We start from the raw sequence: 20,982 nt of genomic DNA on the forward strand, positions 1-20,982 counted from the left end.
TTGCACAGACAGGGATGGAGATAGAAACTGGCCCAGCATCACTCTTTGCTCTCTATGGTCAAGAAAAGAGGAAAGGAGCCCCAGGGCCGCCCCCCGAACCCCGATCTCCCTCAGTCGGGATGTAAGTACCGAGGGAGAAAGGGTGTCGAAAGCGGCCGTGAGGTCTAGAAGGATCAGGAGGGAGGTCTGTCCCCCATCAACCCGCGTGCGGATGTTATCAAGCACTATGGTGAGGGCAGACTCGGTGCTATGTTCCCTCCTGAATCCATGCTGGGATAGATCCAGACAGCCCGAACTCTCCACGAAGGCAGTCAGATGTTTATTTAAGTGGGCTTCTAGCATCTTCGCGGGAGCCAGGAGCAGTGAGATGGGGCGAACATTTTTTAATACCCCAGGGTCAAGAGAAGGCTTCTTGAGCAGTGGTTTGACCACAGCATTTTTCCACTGCTGGGGAAAAATGCCCTCCTTCATCGCCCGATTCATGATGTCAACCAAAGGGGGAAGGAGGGATTCTCTACACTGCTTAAGGATCTTTAGCGGGCAGACATCCTGCGGAGAGCCAGATTTAGTTTTGTTAAGAAGGATCTCAAGATCCTGGCAAGAGAGAGAAGGAAAGGATTCCAGACCCACGTGCTGAGATAATTCTACAGAATTAGAGCCCAGAACAGCGAGCACCGGAGGCTCAGCGGTAGAGGATCTTTGCGACTCCAAGGCAACATAGATGTCCGATATTTTGGACTGAAAGAAGGAGGCTATCTTGTTACAAAGCTCCTGAGATGCAACAACAGGATCTGGGATCTGGAGAGAAGTAAGAGAGTCAACAATCCTGAAAAGCTCTCTAGGAGATGAGAGTGAGGAAGTGAGGACCGTGAAGTATTCTTGTTTGGTCTTAATCACTTCCAACTTGTATCTTTTTAGCAGGATCTTGTGGACTTCTCTATCCTTTAGGTCCCAGCTAGTATGCCATAAGCGCTCCTGTCTCCTTACTTCTTGTCTAAGGAGCCTTAGTTGTTCTGAGAACCAGGGAGCTGAAGGTCTTTTCCTGGCTGAATAGCAGGTCCTAGCAGGAGCCAGTTCATCCAAGGCCTCCGAGATGGTCTTTTAATAATGCGAAACCGCTGAGGGAACATCCATCCCCTGAGTAGCGGACAGACTAAACGTCCACGTATGAAAAGAGTTTTCCCTGATATTTTTATAGTTCCTTCGTACTTCCATTGTGCTCGGGACCTTTCTAATAGTGTCCTGGGCCGGATAGATCAAATTAAAAGGAACGGCCAGATGGTCCGACCATGAAAGATGGAAGGGGTCGGTTACAGTCAGCCTCTGGTCGTTAGAAAAAATTCCATCGAGCGTATGGCCCGCTCGATGGGTGGGTCCTTCCACCAATTGGGTGAATCCACAGGCTGACATAACTTCCAGCAGGGAAATGGTGTCATGGGCCTTCAACAACTCTAAGTGAAAATTAAAATCACCAAGAATAGTGAGATTTTGGCGGCCAAAATAAGGTTCCAGAACCTGAAACAACTTCAGCCCAAAATCTGTTCTGGGGCCAGGGGGACGATAAAGCAGAATCCCATTAAACGCGGGATTAGAAGAGTCAGACAGGGAAAAGTATAGCGCTTGAAACACATCCTTGGGATCAGAGACAGGTATAGTGTGGCATTGGAACCTGTCTTTATACAAAATAGCCAGCCCACCGCCAACTCGACCCATTCTATCCTGCCGTGCTAAGCAGTAACCCTTAGGAACCGCTTCAACAAGGTCTGGACCTGAAGAGTCTTTGGCCCATGTTTCGGTGATAAAAGCCCAAGAGGGTTTCCTTTCTAATATGAGCTCCTTAAAGACCATATTGTTTTTAATAAGTGAGCGGGCGTTGATTAATAGACAATTTTCGCTCAACGCACTAAAACCAGAGCAGGGCTCCAAGGGAGAGGGGGGGCAAGGGAGGTTAGAACCTCCCGACTCAACCTGAAAGCAGCCACATCCGATGGTTGTATTGCATGATTGGCTGTTATGCTGCATGTGCGGTTTTTGGTTATGCAAGGCTGATTCTTGGTTCAGTTGGTGGTTTGATCACTGTGATACTGATGTACTTTTCTTATTTGTGATTTGCGTCAAAGAAGTCTTAGTTTGATTATTGGTTGGTTTAGTAACCAAATTCATCGGGATCAAACACCTCAATATATTGTTGTTGAACTTGTCTGCAGAAAAGGTAGTGTGTTTTTTGAAGCACTGCATTCACACAGATAGGGATTTCTTTCTAAGGAGTTTCCTTCCTAGGGTTTGCATGTCTAATTACGTTGGTGATATTTGCTCTTCGATACACGGAATGATTACACTAGTCAGAGGTGGACTGCCGCTGGATGGGGTCTGGTTTAGTTTGAATTGAGTTTGACAGGTGCTACGGAGGTACTGGTCTTGTCTCATACACTGATGGAATGCAGAGATAGTTGCAGGTTTTCATGGCTGCAGCACAACAGGGTAAGAGTGTATAGGCCCAAGGATTGACAGGACTTGCAGTAGTGAGTGCATCCGCAGGTGCCCACCTGAAAATACATTGATAACTCTGCCATCACCCAGCAGATGTACTACTGTAGTCTCTTCTGTTTTAAAAATTTAATTTTGAGACATTTTACCTGATCAGTAGATTTAAATTGATTGATGCCTTCGTTGAAATGTAATATTTGATCAACAAGGCAGTGAGTTGTGCAAATCAAGCACATGATAAGCTTGACGTGTTAGCTGATGAATTCAAGGTTGACATTAGTAGAATAAGGAATGTACAAAGAAATGATCATCTGGATTTGAATAAAGAGGACATACAAGAATTGGGCTTGGTTATTTTTCAAGCTCATACTCGGAATCTAGTTGAGAAAATGAAAGACGCGAGAGATTTGAAAACATACTGTGAAATGTGGAAGAAGAAAGTTACTACTAAGTAGAAAGCTACAGAATCAGGAAAGAATACAAAGATCTGTTAGTGAATTAGATTTGGAGACAATGTCAGAATTTCATCTGAGAGAAGTGAATGGAGGGAATTATGTGCATGTGCCTTGGACTAAAGGGGATTAATATGCATTTTCCAAAATTATGACAGGAACCTAAATGGTGGTACAAAAAAGGTCATAGATTAATGACAATTTAAAAAATGTGTTGTTTATTGGGATACATTATTTGAGATTGTTATTCCTAGTGATCTAGGGTCTGAGTGTAAACTGCTGTTGCTTGGCCAACTGAGGAACCCGTTAAGAGTTGCATCCAACAATGTTCCTGCTGGTATAGTTGCCGACAAACAAAAGTGCAGTGATAGAAAATTTGAAAAAGAAGGTGTCAGAAAAGGAAGTGAACTGAGTAAAGATGTTGAGAGCCACTCAAGAGCCAAAAGAGTCGGTGCAAACTTAAAATGAGAGGCGTACGCAGATTAATAAAAAACACAACAGAGTTGAAGTTGCATGTCAGCTTTCGTTATGGGTTATTCAGCCGAGTGGGATGTGTTGGCAGAATAAGGGTACTGATGAAATTCTGGAGTATGTTAAGTGCAGTAGTGAATGGTTTGATGCAAAGCAGAATACGATTAAAAAGAAGTTGATGGTTGCCCAGACAAAGCAGACTCAGAGAAGTGTCAAGAATAGGATGATGAGCTCTAAGTTTGACTTTGTGCCGCCTTACAATTTTTGAATGAATGGAGTGAATCTGATGCAAGGCGCGACAATGGGAAATAAGTTGGTGGGGATGCAAATATTAATTTGCTGAAGAAGAGCACTGCTTGTCATTTTTGCAGTAAAATCGGCCACTGGAAGCAGGAGTGTAGGTAGACAGAATCCAGACCGAATTCAGAATTACTTTTTTCCCCAACTGCAGCGAAATGTAAACCAAAAGCAGACCCAGTTAGTGACCCAAGCCTAACTAGCTCCTGTTCAAAATGCCCAAAATCAAGGGCACATCCATACAAATATGCCCGTAGCTCCAGTAATGTGGCTAAACATGAGAAATAAAATGCCTTAATGTGCAGGGTACCGGCAGAATCCATTGATTTGGAGCAATTATTACCTCTGTTTTCCCCAGAAATTAATTCCCAGTGATTATGCCCTCGGAGGGGAGGAGAATGAATGCTTGGTGTAGTCCTGGAGGAAGACCAGAGTGGCCGATATGTAGCTGGTGAGGTGAATGGCTTCCCGTGCCATTTTGGTAGACACAGATAGTACCTGCTCTATGGTTCATTCTGTGGTGGTTGCAAACCTACCCCTCTCTGGAAGAGTTGTACGCATTTGCAATAAACAGATTATTTACCAGGTTACAACACATGTTCCTGTTAAAATAGGAGTAATGGAGAAAAATCATCCGTTCATATTATGAGATTGAAGACCTGTTCATTTGTTGGGAAGAGACTTGCTTTGCAAAATGCACTGTATGATTTACTGCACCCCGATGGTGTTGCAAATTAAATTCAGTGTTTTAAAATTAAATCACAGGATTAAGAATTCTGTTGTTTCTAGATCTTACAAAAGATGACCTATCTCAGGATTTAGGACAAAGGATGAAGTATGGTATTTCCCAGGTAAAAAGAAAGGATTCATAAAAAGTGCAAAAATCCTAGTAGAATTACTGTAAAACTCAAGGTGACCTTCCCTAGAATTAGGGAATATAGGCTTTCAAAAGAGGAAGAAGATGGCATGAACGCCTTTATTAAACAAATGATAGAACAAGGCATTCTGCAAGAGGAGCTTGGTAGTCCTTGCAACTTACGATAATGGGCAAAAAGAAAACAAGTGTTTTCACCTTGCTGCGTTTTGTGTGCGAGTACAAGTGTGTCTGCGCAAATGTTTCAGTGTGTGTGCGTGTGCTAGTGTTAGTGTGTGTTGATGGGTTTGCACCTCAGACGTGGCAGTGGGCATTTGTGCCAATATGTGTGTATGTTATGTGCTCCTGAGTGCGCTTGTGTATGCAAAAGAAAGCCAGATCTAGAGGTTCTTTCTGTCAATGCTTGTTAATATCGCATGAAAACAACTGGGGCACTCCCAAGACATCTGTACGTGAACACTTAATGATGACGGGATTACGTTCTTTAAGGGCATCAGATCGGGACACGAAATTCTTGCCCTCAGTGAGTCACGCTTGCTCAGTGAAACAAATATTGGCAAAGCCAATAGGTCTCGCTTACACAACAGCTATAGGTTCGGCCAATGTTTTGTTTAGCCAAGTTGTACAGAAGCACAACTGCCATGCAGCACGGCTGAAAGCAAAGTAAAAAGTCCTATGATGCGTTTAGTTCTGGACACATTTTAGCTATGCTGCACAGGAACCACTCTTCTGTACAACGTGGCTAATAACAATTGATAAAGCCAATAGCTGTTGCATAGGCAAGACCCCCTGGCTTCGGCAATGCTTGTAACTATTTAGATATATTCAAATCGTGATTGTTTATGCACTGTAGCTATAGCAGTAATTTTGCAGGCCTTCTGGCTGTATTTTTACATGTGATGTACACTGGAAGATTTATTAATTTCCTAAATATTCAGGGTACAGACGGCTTATTGCACTATTGAGCAAAACATACATTATTCACAATGTGTTTCATATTGAAATCTTTTGATTAAGTATTACCCTGTCTCCTAGAAATACAGGCCATCCTCTTGTTGTAATAGTTGGCACAATATGTCCGACCGTGATATAGCTACAAGTCTCGGATCAAACGGAAGAATCTAGATCCTCAAAAGGGGAGAATTATCAAGGGCAGCAAAATGAGGGTACTCAAAGATCTTCCTCGTGGATGAACATTAAACTAACTGACCGTTTATTAAACAAAGAAGGTGCTTCATTCATCATTCACAAAATATTTCATGTTAAACTAGGCAAATGGCGGAGTAAATAATAGATACAAATTCAAGTAAGATTGAAAACGCTTATGGAGGTTTCCCTAAAGCATTATAAGTACTGCATATCCATGAGCATTAGGTGCAATTAAATCCACCTTGGTAATATTGCTATTGATGCGTTTGCTGAAAAAAATGAACTATTGTCCTTATTATAGAATCGCCGATCTGAACTCGACATCTACCTCGACACGCAAGTACGTGGTGAAGCAGGCTCTGCGACCTAGGCACGGGGTTTCTGATTGATAGGTCACAGGGAGGAGGGTGTGTAACTGGCAGGCAAAAACTCGGGCAGGAAACTCTTGATCAATTCCACAGATAGGAGCAGCGACATTACAATGTTCAGTGGAGATTGCCCCAATAAAACACACATGGTTGGTGGGGGTACGTGCTCCTCAGAACACCATCAATTCAGATGCCACATGAGTTAGGAACACTTAGCCAATCAGGGCTAAGCACATGTAGCTCTCTATGCCAGACATCTGGACACACCTACCACTGGCCACACTGTAACCACACAGGTCAAGACCCACCATTGACCATTAATTTAGGACCTTAAAGCCAGGAACCAACATTCCTCACCATATATGGTACTCCGGAAATCTTTTATGGCTGCTTTAAAAGTGTATTTAAAGACGCTTCAAACTCGATGTTAATGAAGACAGTCCTCAGACCTAGTACCTGTAACTGTTCTCCCGGCCACAATGTTTAATTAAACAAACTGTTCCTGTTTTGCCAAATGTCTCTCGTCTTCTGTTTAAGGAAATCAGATTCAAACAACAACCTAGTGCCTTAAAGATCTGTAATAAATAGGTGGCTTACCTGTTGCAGATCTGCAAGGGAATACAGGTGGATCTGCTGGAGAAGATATTCCCGGGGGAAAATTCTGCAAATATCAAGGTAAATGCTTGTGATTATTGAGATATGGAGAACACAGCTTTGCCCTAAAGATATGAAGAAATAGGAAACAATAAACTGGTCAAAGTAGTGGACAAAGATTCACACAAAAGACACCAGGACATCGTGTTAGATGCACTGATTGTTTGAATTACTTCAATTTAAACAAAAAGGTTTCCTAACTGAAGATTTTCACTTTGCAGAATAAGGGGATCAACGAAACCGGTAAAGTAATGATACACTGTAGGACCACATTTGAAAAGGGATGAGGGAGGTCACCAGAGGACACTTCGGGCTTTAGAAAACACAATACATCTGTGGCATGCAGACGTTTATTAACAAAAAATAAGGCAGCTCTGGTTTTTCACTGAGTTGAACCTCAATTCAAAATACTTAATAACATTGTTATGCCTGCAATTGGCCTCAATAAACTGCAGCCTTTCGAAACACCATTGGAAAACCTGTATCTCAAGAAGATGAGAGGTGGCATCTCTCTTCAATTCTGTCCCTCTGCTGAGGTGGTATTTTGGAGTTCAGCTCATCTGTACCACTGATGTAAGTAAAGCATACAGCAAAGTGACTGAAATAGCTCCTCTGAACTGATGTTCAGGCCTTAGTGGACTGGAGAATGATGTGGCCCGTTTCAAAGATATCATGAAGTTTGCCTACGGCAGGTCGCATTCGTAGCACAACTCCTGACCTCCCTGCATATTACCAACTAGTACACTAATCTTCAAGTAGAAGTCTATGCACTGCCGCAGCAGGCATTTTAGAGGTCAGCAAAACAATTTGAATTCCTTTTGACTGCAATAAGAAATTCTTGCCCCATATCAGTCAGTCTAAAAGCGTGAAGATGTGCCACTAAGAATGTTGGAGGATCTAGTTCCATGGGGAATGAAGATCTTTGGCTGCTCCATGCTGTATCTGGTGGATTTGCTTGACTAATATATTCATGTGGCGTGCTTTTAACCTGGAAAAAGTTAGCAAGTTGTAATATTCACACCTATGCCAGTCAACAAAAAACATACAGCAGACAGATTCTTATTTGCACTCATCCCACAACTTTGCAACTACAGCACCTTTCCTCATTATACATCTAGCAGATGGAGCATCCTACAAACTCAGGAAAGACCACAACACCACACAAGACTTTTTCAATAATATCAGCGCTCTTGGCATCTTAATTCTGCCATCTCACCTGCCTGGGGTTATTTTAGCAGCACGTGGTGCACCATGCTAATTCTTCAACGTCTCCAGCGAAGCTCTGCATAGAAACCAGCCAGTGTGTAGACATACCACCAAGAGATGCACTCCATAGTACCTCTCCCGCTCATTCAAGGCTTCTCCCCATTCTCCCCTCACTTGATAACAATATGCTATACTTTTCCTTAGTGACTACTATTGCTTCTGTGCCCCTATTTTGCCACTTTTAGAATTACAACTGGTGCAAACTTGCATCACTGTTTGTAGCTCTTGCTTAGAGTCCCAAGAGCACATTATTTTAAAGAAGGGATCTCACCTGTAGCAAAGAGCAACCACCAGAAGTGGCTTCAAGCAACTATATGGACTTGTTTTTATGTAGCGCTTCATACCCCAACTCTTCTGCCGTTTCTAAGCATGTTAAACAACAGGCATCACTATACACAGATTTAATGACACTAAATTCTCTAGCTTCAGAAGGTTGGAAGGCTCATTACCGCCATTTGAACTTGTGAGCAGCAGAGCACAGAAGATGCTAGCGGTGGGCCTTAAATCACAGAGCGGTTTAAATGGGGAAGGAAGCAGCACAATCTAGGCCATTACTTAGGCACAGGGCGGAGGTAAGGGTGAAGTATCATCTTGTGCCACTTTTCCACTGGCCATTGGGCACCATTCTAGGGTTGTAGCTTACTGATTCGCAGATCACATGTTTATGGGGCAGGCCATCATGCATTGGTGTTATGGTGCCATCATCAACAGTGCTGATGGGGCCTTTTGTTGATTCCTGTATTGAGATGCCTGTGTGTGTTGAGTGGGAGGAAGTAGAATCCACAGCCTCCAAGTAGGGGCTACGGGCAGGAAGTCATAGCAAGCATCAGCTTTAATGTCTTCTCCAGTAGGGAGACATTTTCTTCTGTAATTCATAAAAGTACCAAGCCACAAAGGGAGGCTACTATTGTCTATAGCGGGGCCCTAAGGACATTGGGGCATATGTATCAAGCCCTTTTCCCATTCGCAAATGGGCCGATTCTGAGATGTATCCCAAATGTATCATCTCAAAAGGGCATTGCAAAATAGGGAATCACACAATTTGTGATTCCCTATTTTGCGATTGCATTTAAGGAATCGCAAACTGTGATTCCTTAAATGCGATGCATGAAGCACCCAAGTTGTGTGATTTTGGATTGTGAAATTGCAAATTACCACCAACTTCAAGTTGGTGGTAATTTGCGATTTCTTTGAAAAATGCAGTTTATTGCATTTTCAAAGTGCCATGTGGCACACATATACTAGGGCACATATGCGCGCCACATGTGCACACATACATATTTCAGGGGTGCATTAGGGTGTCCTTTTGACACCCTAGCACCCTTGAAATTGCATGCACAATTAGTGAGTACCTAATGGGTGCTCGCAAATTGCGAATGTCTTCCCATTTATTCCTACAGGCCTAGTAGGAATGAATGGGAAACTATTCCTTAATTACGAATCACAATTTGCGATCCGCAGTTAAGGAATATTAAGAAATCGCAATTAATATTCCGATTCCTACATACATTCCATGTTGCAAGCCCTTAAGAACGATTCGCAAAAAATCGCTATTAAGGACTTTCAAAACAGGTTTTTAATACATATGCCCCCTTATGAGGGTTCAGTCCGATCTACTTGTTTGCCTTCAAGTGTAAGTTTGATGTTCAATAAAAAGCAGAGTCGAGAGCTTGTGTGGCACTGGGAGGGGTTCAGTTTAAAAAAAAACTCAATATTGAACCTTCATGAAACTAAATACTTTGTCTAATTTCAATCTAAAGCCTATATGCAATTTAGTGTGAACCAAACAGGCAAGAAGTTAACTGTGTTCCAGGGCTGGTTGCCTCTGTTAGCTGACTTTGTCAGTCTTATCAGGAGGATCCAACACATAGAAACTTGTAGTGACGGTCTAGTCTACGCACGTCACGTCGGCGACGTGACGTGCCGGCGGCCATCATTGGCTGCGCGCGCAACCAGCGCGAGAGGCGCGAAACGCTAGAGCAGAGCCGGCAGGCAACAGAGACTCGGCGCTCTTTAGGGCAAATATAGAAATAAACGCAGTTACTCTAAACTGGCTCCAGTGTCATGATTGGCGGTCCTAGCATCACTACAATGGCGACGAGGGTGGGATGATGACCCCCCAGCAAGAAAGAACCACAACAAGGAGAGCACCAGTGACACCAGGACCAGCAAACAAGAACACAAAGGGTGACAAGTTAAGAAAACCTTCGTGCACAACAACAGGTACCCTAAAGAGCGCGGCAGAGCCCAGGAACACCCGAGGGGGCAGCACAGAGAAGCGAAAATAAGGGGGACAGACCCCAGGGACAAGCAGGAAGTGCGCCAATCCACACTGCGGCCCGCAAGACAGGGGAACCCGCGCTGGATAACTCACTGGAGACCAAGGGGGCTGACGCAGGTGTTCCCAAACAAGCGAGGAAGAGCAGGACGACGCACCAGGGAGTCCCAGAAGCCAAGGGAGTGCACCACCAAAGGTCAAGAAAGAGAAAATGAGCGCGCAAACAGGATACGCGATGGCGCCAGTACAGTTTTTGCCTCGCCCCGGGAAACCCCTCATGAAGTGGGAGGACTGGAGAGAATATATAGACAATTTCATAGGAGTCCTGAAAGATGAGAATGAGGAAGTAAAGAAACGCATCTTACTACTGAACCTTGGCCCGGAAGATCTCAGGATTTACAAGAGCCTAGTTCCGAAACAGAGAACAGCCACGGACGATGATGTATATACGCACGCACTTGACGACCTAAATGAACACTTCAGACCAGCCGTGTGTGTGTCGGTGGACAGGTTCAATTTCCAACAGAGGAAGCAGCGCCAAGGAGAAACGGTGGAGGAATACGTGGCGGCACTGAAGCGGTTGGCGTCCACGTGTAAGTACGACAACTGGGAAGAGGAGTTCATCAAAGACCAGGTGGTGATGCACACCACATGCACGACAGTGCAGGACAAACTATGGGCCAGCGGAGACACCACACCGAAAGAGGTGTTGGTCATCGTCAAAAGGGCTGAATTGGCACGACGATGTGCCGATGTAACGAGGAAAGAAACAGCGTCCAACGCTATGGTAAACAAGGTAGACGACGAAGGACCTCGCAGAGAGTATCAGAACAAGAAGCCGATGGAGAGGGGACCCAACAAGTGGCACAGCAACGCAAGTACAGCAGGGAAACAAGCAGGGAGCAACAAGAAGCCATGCTACAGGTGCGGGAGCTGGTCGCATGAAGCGCACGACAGGAAGTGCCCCGCATTTCGCGCCAAGTGCATGTACTGCGGAATAATTGGCCACTACGAGAAGGTCTGTCGGAAGAAGGCCTCCAAAGGCACAGTGAGATACGTGGGTCAAGGCGACGAAGACCAAGACGACGATACAGAGGAGGATGTCGTCACAGTGATCTACATCGAAGACCAGGTGCTAAGCATGAACGGCCAAGTCCTGGGCAGAGACGGCAGACGGACAATGAAACGGTCCTAAAAATGACAATAGGAGGAGTCTTGATCAGCGTGGTGGCAGACACAGGATCGCCCTTCACAATCATCCAGAGGGCAGTGTGGGAGGAGAAATTCGCACCACGATTAGGCCCCGAGCTAGAAAAACTAGACATCCGCCCCGTCACGTACAACGGAGACCGCATACCAATGGCGGGATTCAGACCTTTGAACTTTGAATTTCGAGGCCGGTCAGCATACTGCAAGCTCTATGTATCGGAGAGAGGCCCGTCGGTCTTGGGATGGCTAGATCAAGGCGACCTGGGCATCAAGCTGGATCCGGGAGGTAAGGAACAGATACTACTGACTGACCAGGAGGCGTCGCCCGATCTTGACAAATGGAGGAGTGAATACCCCAAGGTGTTCGGGGGCACAGTAGGAAGACTGGAAAAGTTCGCCCACAAAATCATCCTGAAGGAAGATGCCGTACCAGTGGCCCACAAGGCAAGAAATGTCCCGTTAGCGGTGAAAGAAGCAGTGCGGGAGGAACTCCAAGACTTGGAAAGGAAGGGGATCATCGAGCCCATCACATGCGCCGAGTGGCTGGCGCCCTTGGTCGTAGTTAAGAAACCCAGTGGTAAGGTCCGGCTGTGTGTCGATTTGCGGGAACTTAATAAGAACATTGTGGTGGAAAGGTTCCCCTTACCCAGAATAGAAGAGATGCTTGCTAGCACCAGGGGAATCAAGTGGTACTCCACTATAGACTTGACATCCGCTTACCATCAAATAGCTCTGCACCCGGAGAGCCGGAAACTAACGTTGTTCATCACCCCGTTTGGGTGCTATCAGTTCCGCCGGATGCCATTCGGACTGGCCTCGGCAGCGGCGGTGTTTCAGAAACTGATGCACCAATTGTTCAAGGATATCACCGACGTTCAATACTTCCAGGACGACATCCTGGTGATGGGAAGAGACAGACCAGACCACGACGTAAAGCTTGGGAAAGTATTGAAGATCTTGGAAGGAAAAGGACTCACGGCAGAATGGTCCAAGTGCCGGATAGGGATGAACTCGGTGACCTACCTAGGGCATGAGATAGGAGTGCAAGGGGTGACTCCGAAAGCAGAAAACGTAAGGGCGATCTGCGAAGCGCCGCCCCCCACCAACAAGGAAGAGGTCAGGTCATTCCTGGGAATGGCAGAGTACTATGGCAAGTTTGTGCAGCACTTTGCCTCCAAGACTCACCACATGAGACAGCTGACAAAAGAGAACATGGAATTCTGCTGGTCAGAAGATACACAGAGGGAATTTGAAGTCATCAAAAAGGAAGTGGCTGGAGCAATACCGTTCCAAGGGTACGACCCTCAAGGAAAGACCGTACTAACCACTGACGCCAGCGATAAAGGATTGGGTGCCGTCCTCATGCAAGACCGAGGACAGGGAAGACTGGAAACATTAAGTTTCGCTTCACGCACATTGAGCGAAACAGAAAAGAAGTACAGCGTGATAGAGAAAGAGATGCTGGCAGTGGTGTGGGCCACCACGAGATTCAGACAATTCCTGTGGGGCACACGGTTCCAATTACGGACGCATCACAAACCGTTACTGAAGGTGCTAACGTCGAGCGGGCACGCGGAGGCCACGCCCCGAATATCCAAAATGTCACTGAAACTACTGGAATTCAGGTATGATGTGGAACATATATCAGGCAGCAAGAACAAAGTCGCCGACTACTTGAGCAGAGCGGCGGCTATGGAACCCAGTGAGGAAGATAAGGCGGGGACAGAAGAGTGGGTAGCACTCATGGAGGATCACGAAAAGGTCATCAGCCTTCAAGAGTGGGAACAGGCGTATGCGGAAGACCAGACCTTAGAAGAAGTGAAGTTATACATCACCTAAGGCTGGCCTGACAAGAGACACACCCGGGGGGAACTCAACCCCTACTTCGAAGTCAGGGAAGAACTGTCCATGGACGACCAAGGAATATTCATGTATAGAGGTGAAAAGGTCATTTCCCCCAACAAGTATCATCCCCAGACTGCTGGACATGCTACACGAAGGACACCTGGGTATTGGTAAACTCAAGCTGAGGTCCAAGCAAGACTATTGGTGGCCAGGAATGGACATAAGAGCAGAACGGCATGTAAGAGATTGTGCAAGGTGCCAGGGTGCAGACAAGACACTCAAACCACTATGCCCGGCGCTGGGTACGTTCGAACCTCCAAAAAATCCGTGGGAGGAGCTGTCGGTAGACTTCCTAGGCCTGATCCTAGACACACAAGGAGTCCAAAAGTATGTGTGTGTCCTAGTAGACAAATATTCGAAGTGGCCAGAAGTGAAGATAGAGGAAACAATGGACACAGAAACCATCGTAACATTTTTGGTAGACACCTTTGTAAGGGAAGGCATCCCAAAGTCCATCCTCAGCGACAATGGGCCCCAGTTCAGATCGGAAAGGTGGAACAACTTCATGCAACGAAATGGCATCCTAGCGAAGCACACATCCATATACCACCCAGCGGGGAATGGCCAAGTAGAACGCTTCAACAGAGTAGTGATGGGGTCGATCCAGGCAGCCATCGCGGACAACAAAGATTGGTAGAAGGACATATGGCATATGTTGTGGGCATACAGGATCACTCCCACAGGCACTGGCTACAGCCCCTTCCAAGTATTGCGCGGCCGGGAACCGTTCACCCAAGACAATCGGGTGTAGAAAGAGAAGACTATAGTAAGCGAATGGTCCCCTGCAGTGGTGCGTGCTAACATAGAGAAAGCACAAGCGATCTACACGAAACATTACAATGAGCGGAAGAATGTGAAAGACACTGAACTGAAAGAAGGGGAATGGGTGAGAGTAAAGTTGCCCATACTACAAAGGAAGGGAGAGAGCAAATACAGCAAGCCCATGCAAGTGAAGGAAATAAAGGGTAGAGCGGCCAGATTGAGTGATGGAAATGTATGGTCACAGGACCGCATGGCAAGATGCAATAAGATCCTAACGTGGGACTATGGAGAAGCAGATGAAGAGGATGGAGAGAACGAACTCGACCAACAAGGACAGCAGGAGGCTGAACCTGGAACGGGAGGAAAAGAACAGCGACAGGCGAAGGCGGGAAGCATCGAGCAAGAGCAGAGGTTCGGAGAGAACCGGAGTGAGGTGAATGGACAAGTAGAGGCACGAGGAAGCAGAAGGAGCGGCGAGGAAGAGAACCACACCACCCCGGTAAGACTGACCCGGAGTGGCAGGGCGGTGGTCAAGCCCATGAGATTCAGAGACTATGATTTGAGCGACGGACTGTAAGTTATAAATGTTATGTGTTGGAAAAAGGGGAGATATGTAGTGACGGTCTAGTCTACGCACTTCACGTCGGCGACGTGACGTGCCGGCGGCCATCATTGGCTGCGCGCGCAACCAGCGCGAGAGGCGCGAAACGCTAGAGCAGAGCCGGCAGGCAACAGAGACTCGGCGCTCTTTAGGGCAAATATAGAAATAAACGCAGTTACTCTAAACTGGCTCCAGTGTCATGATTGGCGGTCCTAGCATCACTACAAAACTGAAGGGACAGGAGGACTGAGTTCAGCCTGCGGGTGTTCAGCAAGGACTATTTTGGACTCCTAAAATCACACGACGTTATGTCCCGTGGCTCAGCTCAGTTACCCTCTTTTCCTTAAACGACTGATTGCTAGATATCATTTGATCAAAATGTATCATGTTATAACTCGTGTGCTATTCACATTTCAACTATCTCTGGCACATTTCAGTCACTTTTGAGCACTGCACCGCCGCCGATTCCTTGTCTGTGCAACCTTGGGGCATAATTTGACGTGACTGCAAAAAATACACGATCGCCTTCAAATGTATCTTGCTCTGGCAGTTTTATCATTTTTATACTTACGAGAAACTCGGATGTATTAGCAGATCATTAATTTGCTAGTTCATTATTTTGATAGGCGAACGTCTATTCGGGTACTTGAACATTATAAAGGACACAAACATTTCGCTTAAGTGTATCTCGAAACAGACCTACAGGATAAAAGGCCCATGGTCCCAGGTATAGAAGGAAGACCATTCACATGAACATCACTACAATACAAACCGTATAAAAACGTCACAGTCTCGACTAAAATCAACAGATTATGTGCATGTGCAGTTTGTTTTGCAACAATTGACTGGGTTATCTAGCTAAATACGGCATCGAATTTAGAAAGAAATTAATCATAAGTAGTAATTTCTATAGATCATGGAAATGAACAAACATGTAGCAAACTATGCTTGTTATAACCATTCTCTACCATGATGTCTTTTGAAACTTTTCGAAGTTTAATTATGTGAAAATTATATACGTTCTGGTATACTGCTTTTCCTAAAATCTGTAAGGCCCAGCCCTAGTCGATATATCATTCCTTGAGAGCTGCTTGGGTTCCACTAGGGTCTCTCAGCAGTGGCCCCTGGGGCTTACGCCGCTCCTCAGGAAAGGACTGCACTTTGCTGCAGAATGGCTCCCGTGGTAAAGGCATTCACCCAGCGAAGAGCACGTTTCAGGTTTTTTTCTACATGCAAAATTAATTTTCCTTATTCAGTATAAACATGGTATGCAAACGGTAGCATGCTCTTTATTTTCTTCTTCAGCGTTCAGAATAAGTCATGTGGTAGCGATCAGCACAGTTATCCCAAGTACGGGTTAAGTCTTATTACTTTAGGCCTACATGTTTTCATTTAGGTTTCTTTTCATTAATTTCTCAGACCCACTACTCCAGCTCTGATTCAAACCATAGGTTGCTCACCTAGTGGTTCCCTGGGCGTTCTTTCAGTAATAGGTTTTCCTACAGGGTTTCTTTCTCCACCTGCTGTTGGCAGCAGAGGATTTACTTGTGTTGCCTTACAGAGTCCCTCTTCTCATTGCCGATGATAAACAGTAGGGCTCACGTAATGTTCAAAGTTCAAAATAAGCTTTATTCGATATTCAAAAGAAATATCATATAAGCATACATAGGAATAAATTAAAAAATATCAATAATTTTAAGGAACATACCAGTACAATCTAAAACCCTCAATTTGTCAGCTAAAAAATACAATAAGCAAAATAAGGAACATTTAAGAATGTCATCAGTATATACAGCATTACAAACAACCAAATACAGATGGTAACATAGGGGTTAAAGTTAGTTATTACAAGTCCAAGTGTTTCCCAGGAAGGTCCTGATGTATTTTATGAGTTCGACCATGTAAGGTGTGATTTCTGAAAAAGGGGAAAACAAGGAATTGAGGGATAAAAGTCATATAAGTCCCATATAGATATTGGGCCGTCTCTCTCTTGAGGCGGCCAGGTTTTCAGGTAAGGGACAATGTTTGTGGCTCTAAATCTCACGAGTACCAGGTCCCCAGGAATATCCTTAGGAAGGGAACCCAGCCAGTCCACCCTCCTAACGCTCCTTATTGTTCCATATAAGTGACGTGGCAGTGGCCTATTTTTTGACAGCCAAAATTTGGTTTTATTAACTAAGTCATGTTGACTCTCAGTTTTTCCAGGTGGAAGAGTAGGGACCCCCGCAGGAATGCACACATATGGGGCCGCCTCCGGTGGTAAATGGATAGAGTTAGCCTTGTTATGAACTACTCTAGGTGCGGTCAACTGGGGAGAGGAGACTTTGGGAGGATGTTTAATTACTTTTTGCCCTACTGTACTAGGGCCAGTTAATTGTATTTGGCAGCTTCTATCCCGCAGAGATGGTTTAGAGCCTTGATGAGTGGGAGGTGACTTTAGGCGGTTGTGTGTGTCACTGCATTTGTCAGCCAACAGGTTTGACTTGATGGCTGACTCTATTCCAATGAGCCTCTCCCCTAACAAGTTAATTTTTTCCAACAACGGGGCTATCAGAGAACTAAGCAGTTGTTCAATGAGCGGAAGTATATGCAGGTGTGGAGGGGGGGTTAAGGCATCTGGGAGCTCAACAGTCGGTGAAATCATTGGGGAGTTAACAGTGAGTGAGCTTGGGCACGGGGTATGATTACCTGGATTGTTCAGACTGCAAGTTTTGTTGGATGAAGTGGGGTACTCTATGAGTGTGAGCTTATCCGATTGTATATTATCGCTTTTAGGCGGAAGGGGAGTTTCTGATATAGCGTAGGTGGTTTGACATAAGGTGTTTAACTCGTCTAACCAAGAGAACTTTTGGTCTGTACCTGCTACGCTGGCTAAGTAATCCACTTTAGAAGTCATGATGATAAAGGGATGTAAGGCAGCGATATGTCAGCAAGACCATAAATATAGAGACAGATGGGTGAGTAAAGGTCTTTACCTTCTTAATGACCTACAATGTAGCAGCCAAGTGGGGTGGCCCGTCCCGTCCTTATCCGGCCTTTGAGGGCCGTAGAGGGCCCGCCCTTGTCCCGGGCTTCTCCCGGCACGTCCCGCGCGCTGTCCCGTGGGACAGGAGGCGTTTCGGTGTTTGTAGGCGCCTCCGGGCGCAGCCTGCAACGTCCCAGGTGCGCCTCTGCCACCGGGGCACCTGGGAAATGGAGTCCTGTGAGCTGGGAGCTGTGGTTGCCTGCCCGGCCGTTCCCCTCACGGCGCTCGGTGGGCTGAAGGATGGCGGTAAGGCTGGGAGTATGGGGCTGTGCAGCTCTCCTCACGAGCTGCCAGGCAAAGTTTTGTCCCCCACGGAGCTATCGGCGCTCCGGTGTTTGTAGGCGCCTCCGGGCGCAGCCTGCAACGTCCCAGGTGCGCCTCTGCCACCGGGGCACCTGGGAAATGGAGTCCTGTGAGCTGGGAGCTGTGGTTGCCTGCCCGGCCGTTCCCCTCACGGCGCTCGGTGGGCTGAAGGATGGCGGTAAGGCTGGGAGTATGGGGCTGTGCAGCTCTCCTCACGAGCTGCCAGGCAAAGTTTTGTCCCCCACGTAATGTATAGATTATCTTTAGAGTAACCTAATGGCACCAAGAGGTTGAGGTTACATGCCATCATACATTTCCTTGAAGGAAACAGGTGATTTACTTATGTTACGGGCAACTTTACAAGGGACCTATCTTATTGTGGATGGCAAAAGAGAGTCCCTATGTCAGTGTGAATGGCAAAAAAAAAATTCACATATATTAGACTTTACCTTATTTATTTCGCTTAAGGTAACAGAGAATTAATTAATTATGCATGTGACCTTACAGTTCTCATGTCAACATATGATTTATCTATCTCACAAGTCACCTTGAAGCGATCCCATGAGGTAAAAGATGAGTCACCCATTTTGCAGGTTATCTTACAGGGTTTCTTTCTCACACCAAGAGGCAATAGAGAAGGTATTTATCTTACAGTTTACCTTACAAATATTTCTTATGGTAACAGGCCATCGACTTATGTTACAAGTTACCCTGTTCAGCATCTAATCCATGATGGTATGATGTGTCACAGCTCGTACCTTACTTCAGTTATCTCCACAAGTTCTTTCTTAATCTTCAGCCGGTCACCACACAAACAGGAGCTTCTCATTTGGTGCCTTCTTGAGCACCAGGGCCTTTGTTGTCTCTTGACCAACTTCTGGCCCACTCCCTGTCCACCAACCGATGTTCTCCCTTCACTTTAGTTAGACTTTGCCTGCTTATCTTACCTTGATTTTTCTACATGTATTCCACAAGTATAGACTATGGTCCCACCAAGTGCTGGAGCGCTACACATCCACACCAGGCTTTTCACTCAGAACTAACTAAAACACATTCCTTCTCCTGACACCCTCCTTCTAGAGGACTCTTCCTGTAGTGCAGATTGATCCTCCAAATCTAATAGGTTCAACTGCTGCATTTAACCTCCTCTCTTACATTTAGTATCTGCACACACTAATGGATGCCTACATTTGAACTCATTAGCACACCTCACTGTCAACCCTCAACACACAGCTGTGCCTGATCTTACATCACCACCTTTACAGATCTGACATCTTGTGCCCTGTTAGTCTTTTTGTGGTAGGACAGAATCTATCTGAATTATCCAAACCTTTGTTGTGCCTCAAGACCCTTTTCCAGTCTACAAATACAGTTAGTGACATTTAAATTTGTGCACTTGATTTAATGATGCTGTGTTATGCCACATGTGATTTTTACATGGCGTCATACCATGAGATCACCCTCTTCAGAGTCCTTGGCAAAAGTGTTAGTCTGCAGAACTTTAAGGTACCAGCAGAGCCTTCTTATATGACAAAGGCTCCTCTAAATAACAGCAAACAGACTCAACAGTACACTACCATCCCTGCAGGAAGGTCGAGTGACATTCTATGGCCAGGCCTTGTTTGCAAGCACCCATGAAACATATCTCCCCGAGAGCTGCCCAAGCAAAAGAGGGGCTGACGTGAAAAATATTCCCACAGTACACCTTGAAGTAAAAAGATGGTGATGCAAATATTTTCTTAACTGGTCTGATAAACCTTTTTCCTGATGAAGACGTTGTGGATTATGTGAGCGAGGAGCATTGCTTACTATAACATTAAAACATAAATTGCCAACAGCCTCTTTCAGGTTAACCAGAATAGTCCGTTTTTATTGCATATTAATCAGGTTTCTGTGGATTTCTCGTTTTGGCACCTAAGGACATTAAGGAACTGGTGAATAACATTAGTTTTTCATGAATATAACATTTTGTTCAGAGCTCCTAGTTTCCAAGTCGACACCATAACATTTTCAAAAGGGCTGCCAGTTAGTCCCCGGGATTTGGATCGAGAAAAATAATTGCCAAGCAGAGTGTAAGTACAAGCATAAGCAATTTTTATTGCAATTTTTACTTTACCTACCTATTTTAGCTCGATTGCAAATTGCGTTTGCTTCTTCCGTTTTGCACAACAATGCCCACCAGCCATAAGAAAGGTTACAAGGAAGGAAGAAAACGCATCTGTGCCTCTTACTGTCCTATAGCGCTGCAAAACAAGAAATCTGGTTGCAGAGAATGGTACAAGCCTGGTGCAATTAGAAACTGCGCCGGTAGGTTTCAACGCCTGATTTAGTAAAAATGGCAGATGTGGTGTTTTCACTGGCTAACCAAGGAACCACCAAATGACTCCATTCTTTCCACCTGAGTTCATCAACCAGAAACTCTGCAGGACCTCTGATCACCAGAGCATGTTGCTAATGCCCAAGTCTGAGGGGAGCCATTTCCCATTGTTGCAACACCAGGCTTATAACAATATTTTTTTCTGCTCCCAAGAGTGTTCTTAAAAAAGGCAGCTACCGTGGAAAGAATGTGGCTGTGCAGTCCTGATGCACTCTCCAGCCTCCTGCAGGATGAGCACGAGGCCTGCACACAAAGCGGTCTGCAGTGGAGAGGCACTCAGAGAGAACCCGGCACAGGTCACCTTGGAAACAGCTAAGCGCGAGAGCCTCGGAGGAAGGAAAAAAACATATCAAAAGCTTGTTCAAGATCATATTTTGTGCGGACCCAATTTAAAAAGCACACCGTTGAACAGTGGTAAAGACGAACAGCTGTTAAAAGCTTTTAGGGCACACTGTAAATCTCGGCCTCTGCTGGATCCGTATCTTGTCAACAAATTGCATTAAT

At 45.5% G+C, this 20,982-nt stretch overlaps 1 protein-coding gene across 1 annotated transcript in view; it reads right to left on the reverse strand.

Moving 5' to 3' along the window:
- LOC144822599 (pleckstrin homology domain-containing family M member 3-like) overlaps positions 1-20,982 on the reverse strand; it is a 539,479-nt gene that overhangs the window by 192,001 nt on the left and 326,496 nt on the right. Inside the window, exon 6 of the mRNA XM_078680327.1 lies at positions 6,696-6,759. Coding sequence (XP_078536453.1) covers positions 6,696-6,759 — 64 coding nt within the window. The remainder of the gene's footprint in view (positions 1-6,695; positions 6,760-20,982) is intronic.

The sequence above is a fragment of the Lissotriton helveticus genome, chromosome 3_1 (genome assembly GCF_964261635.1).
Source record: "Lissotriton helveticus chromosome 3_1, aLisHel1.1, whole genome shotgun sequence".
Lineage (NCBI taxonomy): Eukaryota > Metazoa > Chordata > Amphibia > Caudata > Salamandridae > Lissotriton > Lissotriton helveticus.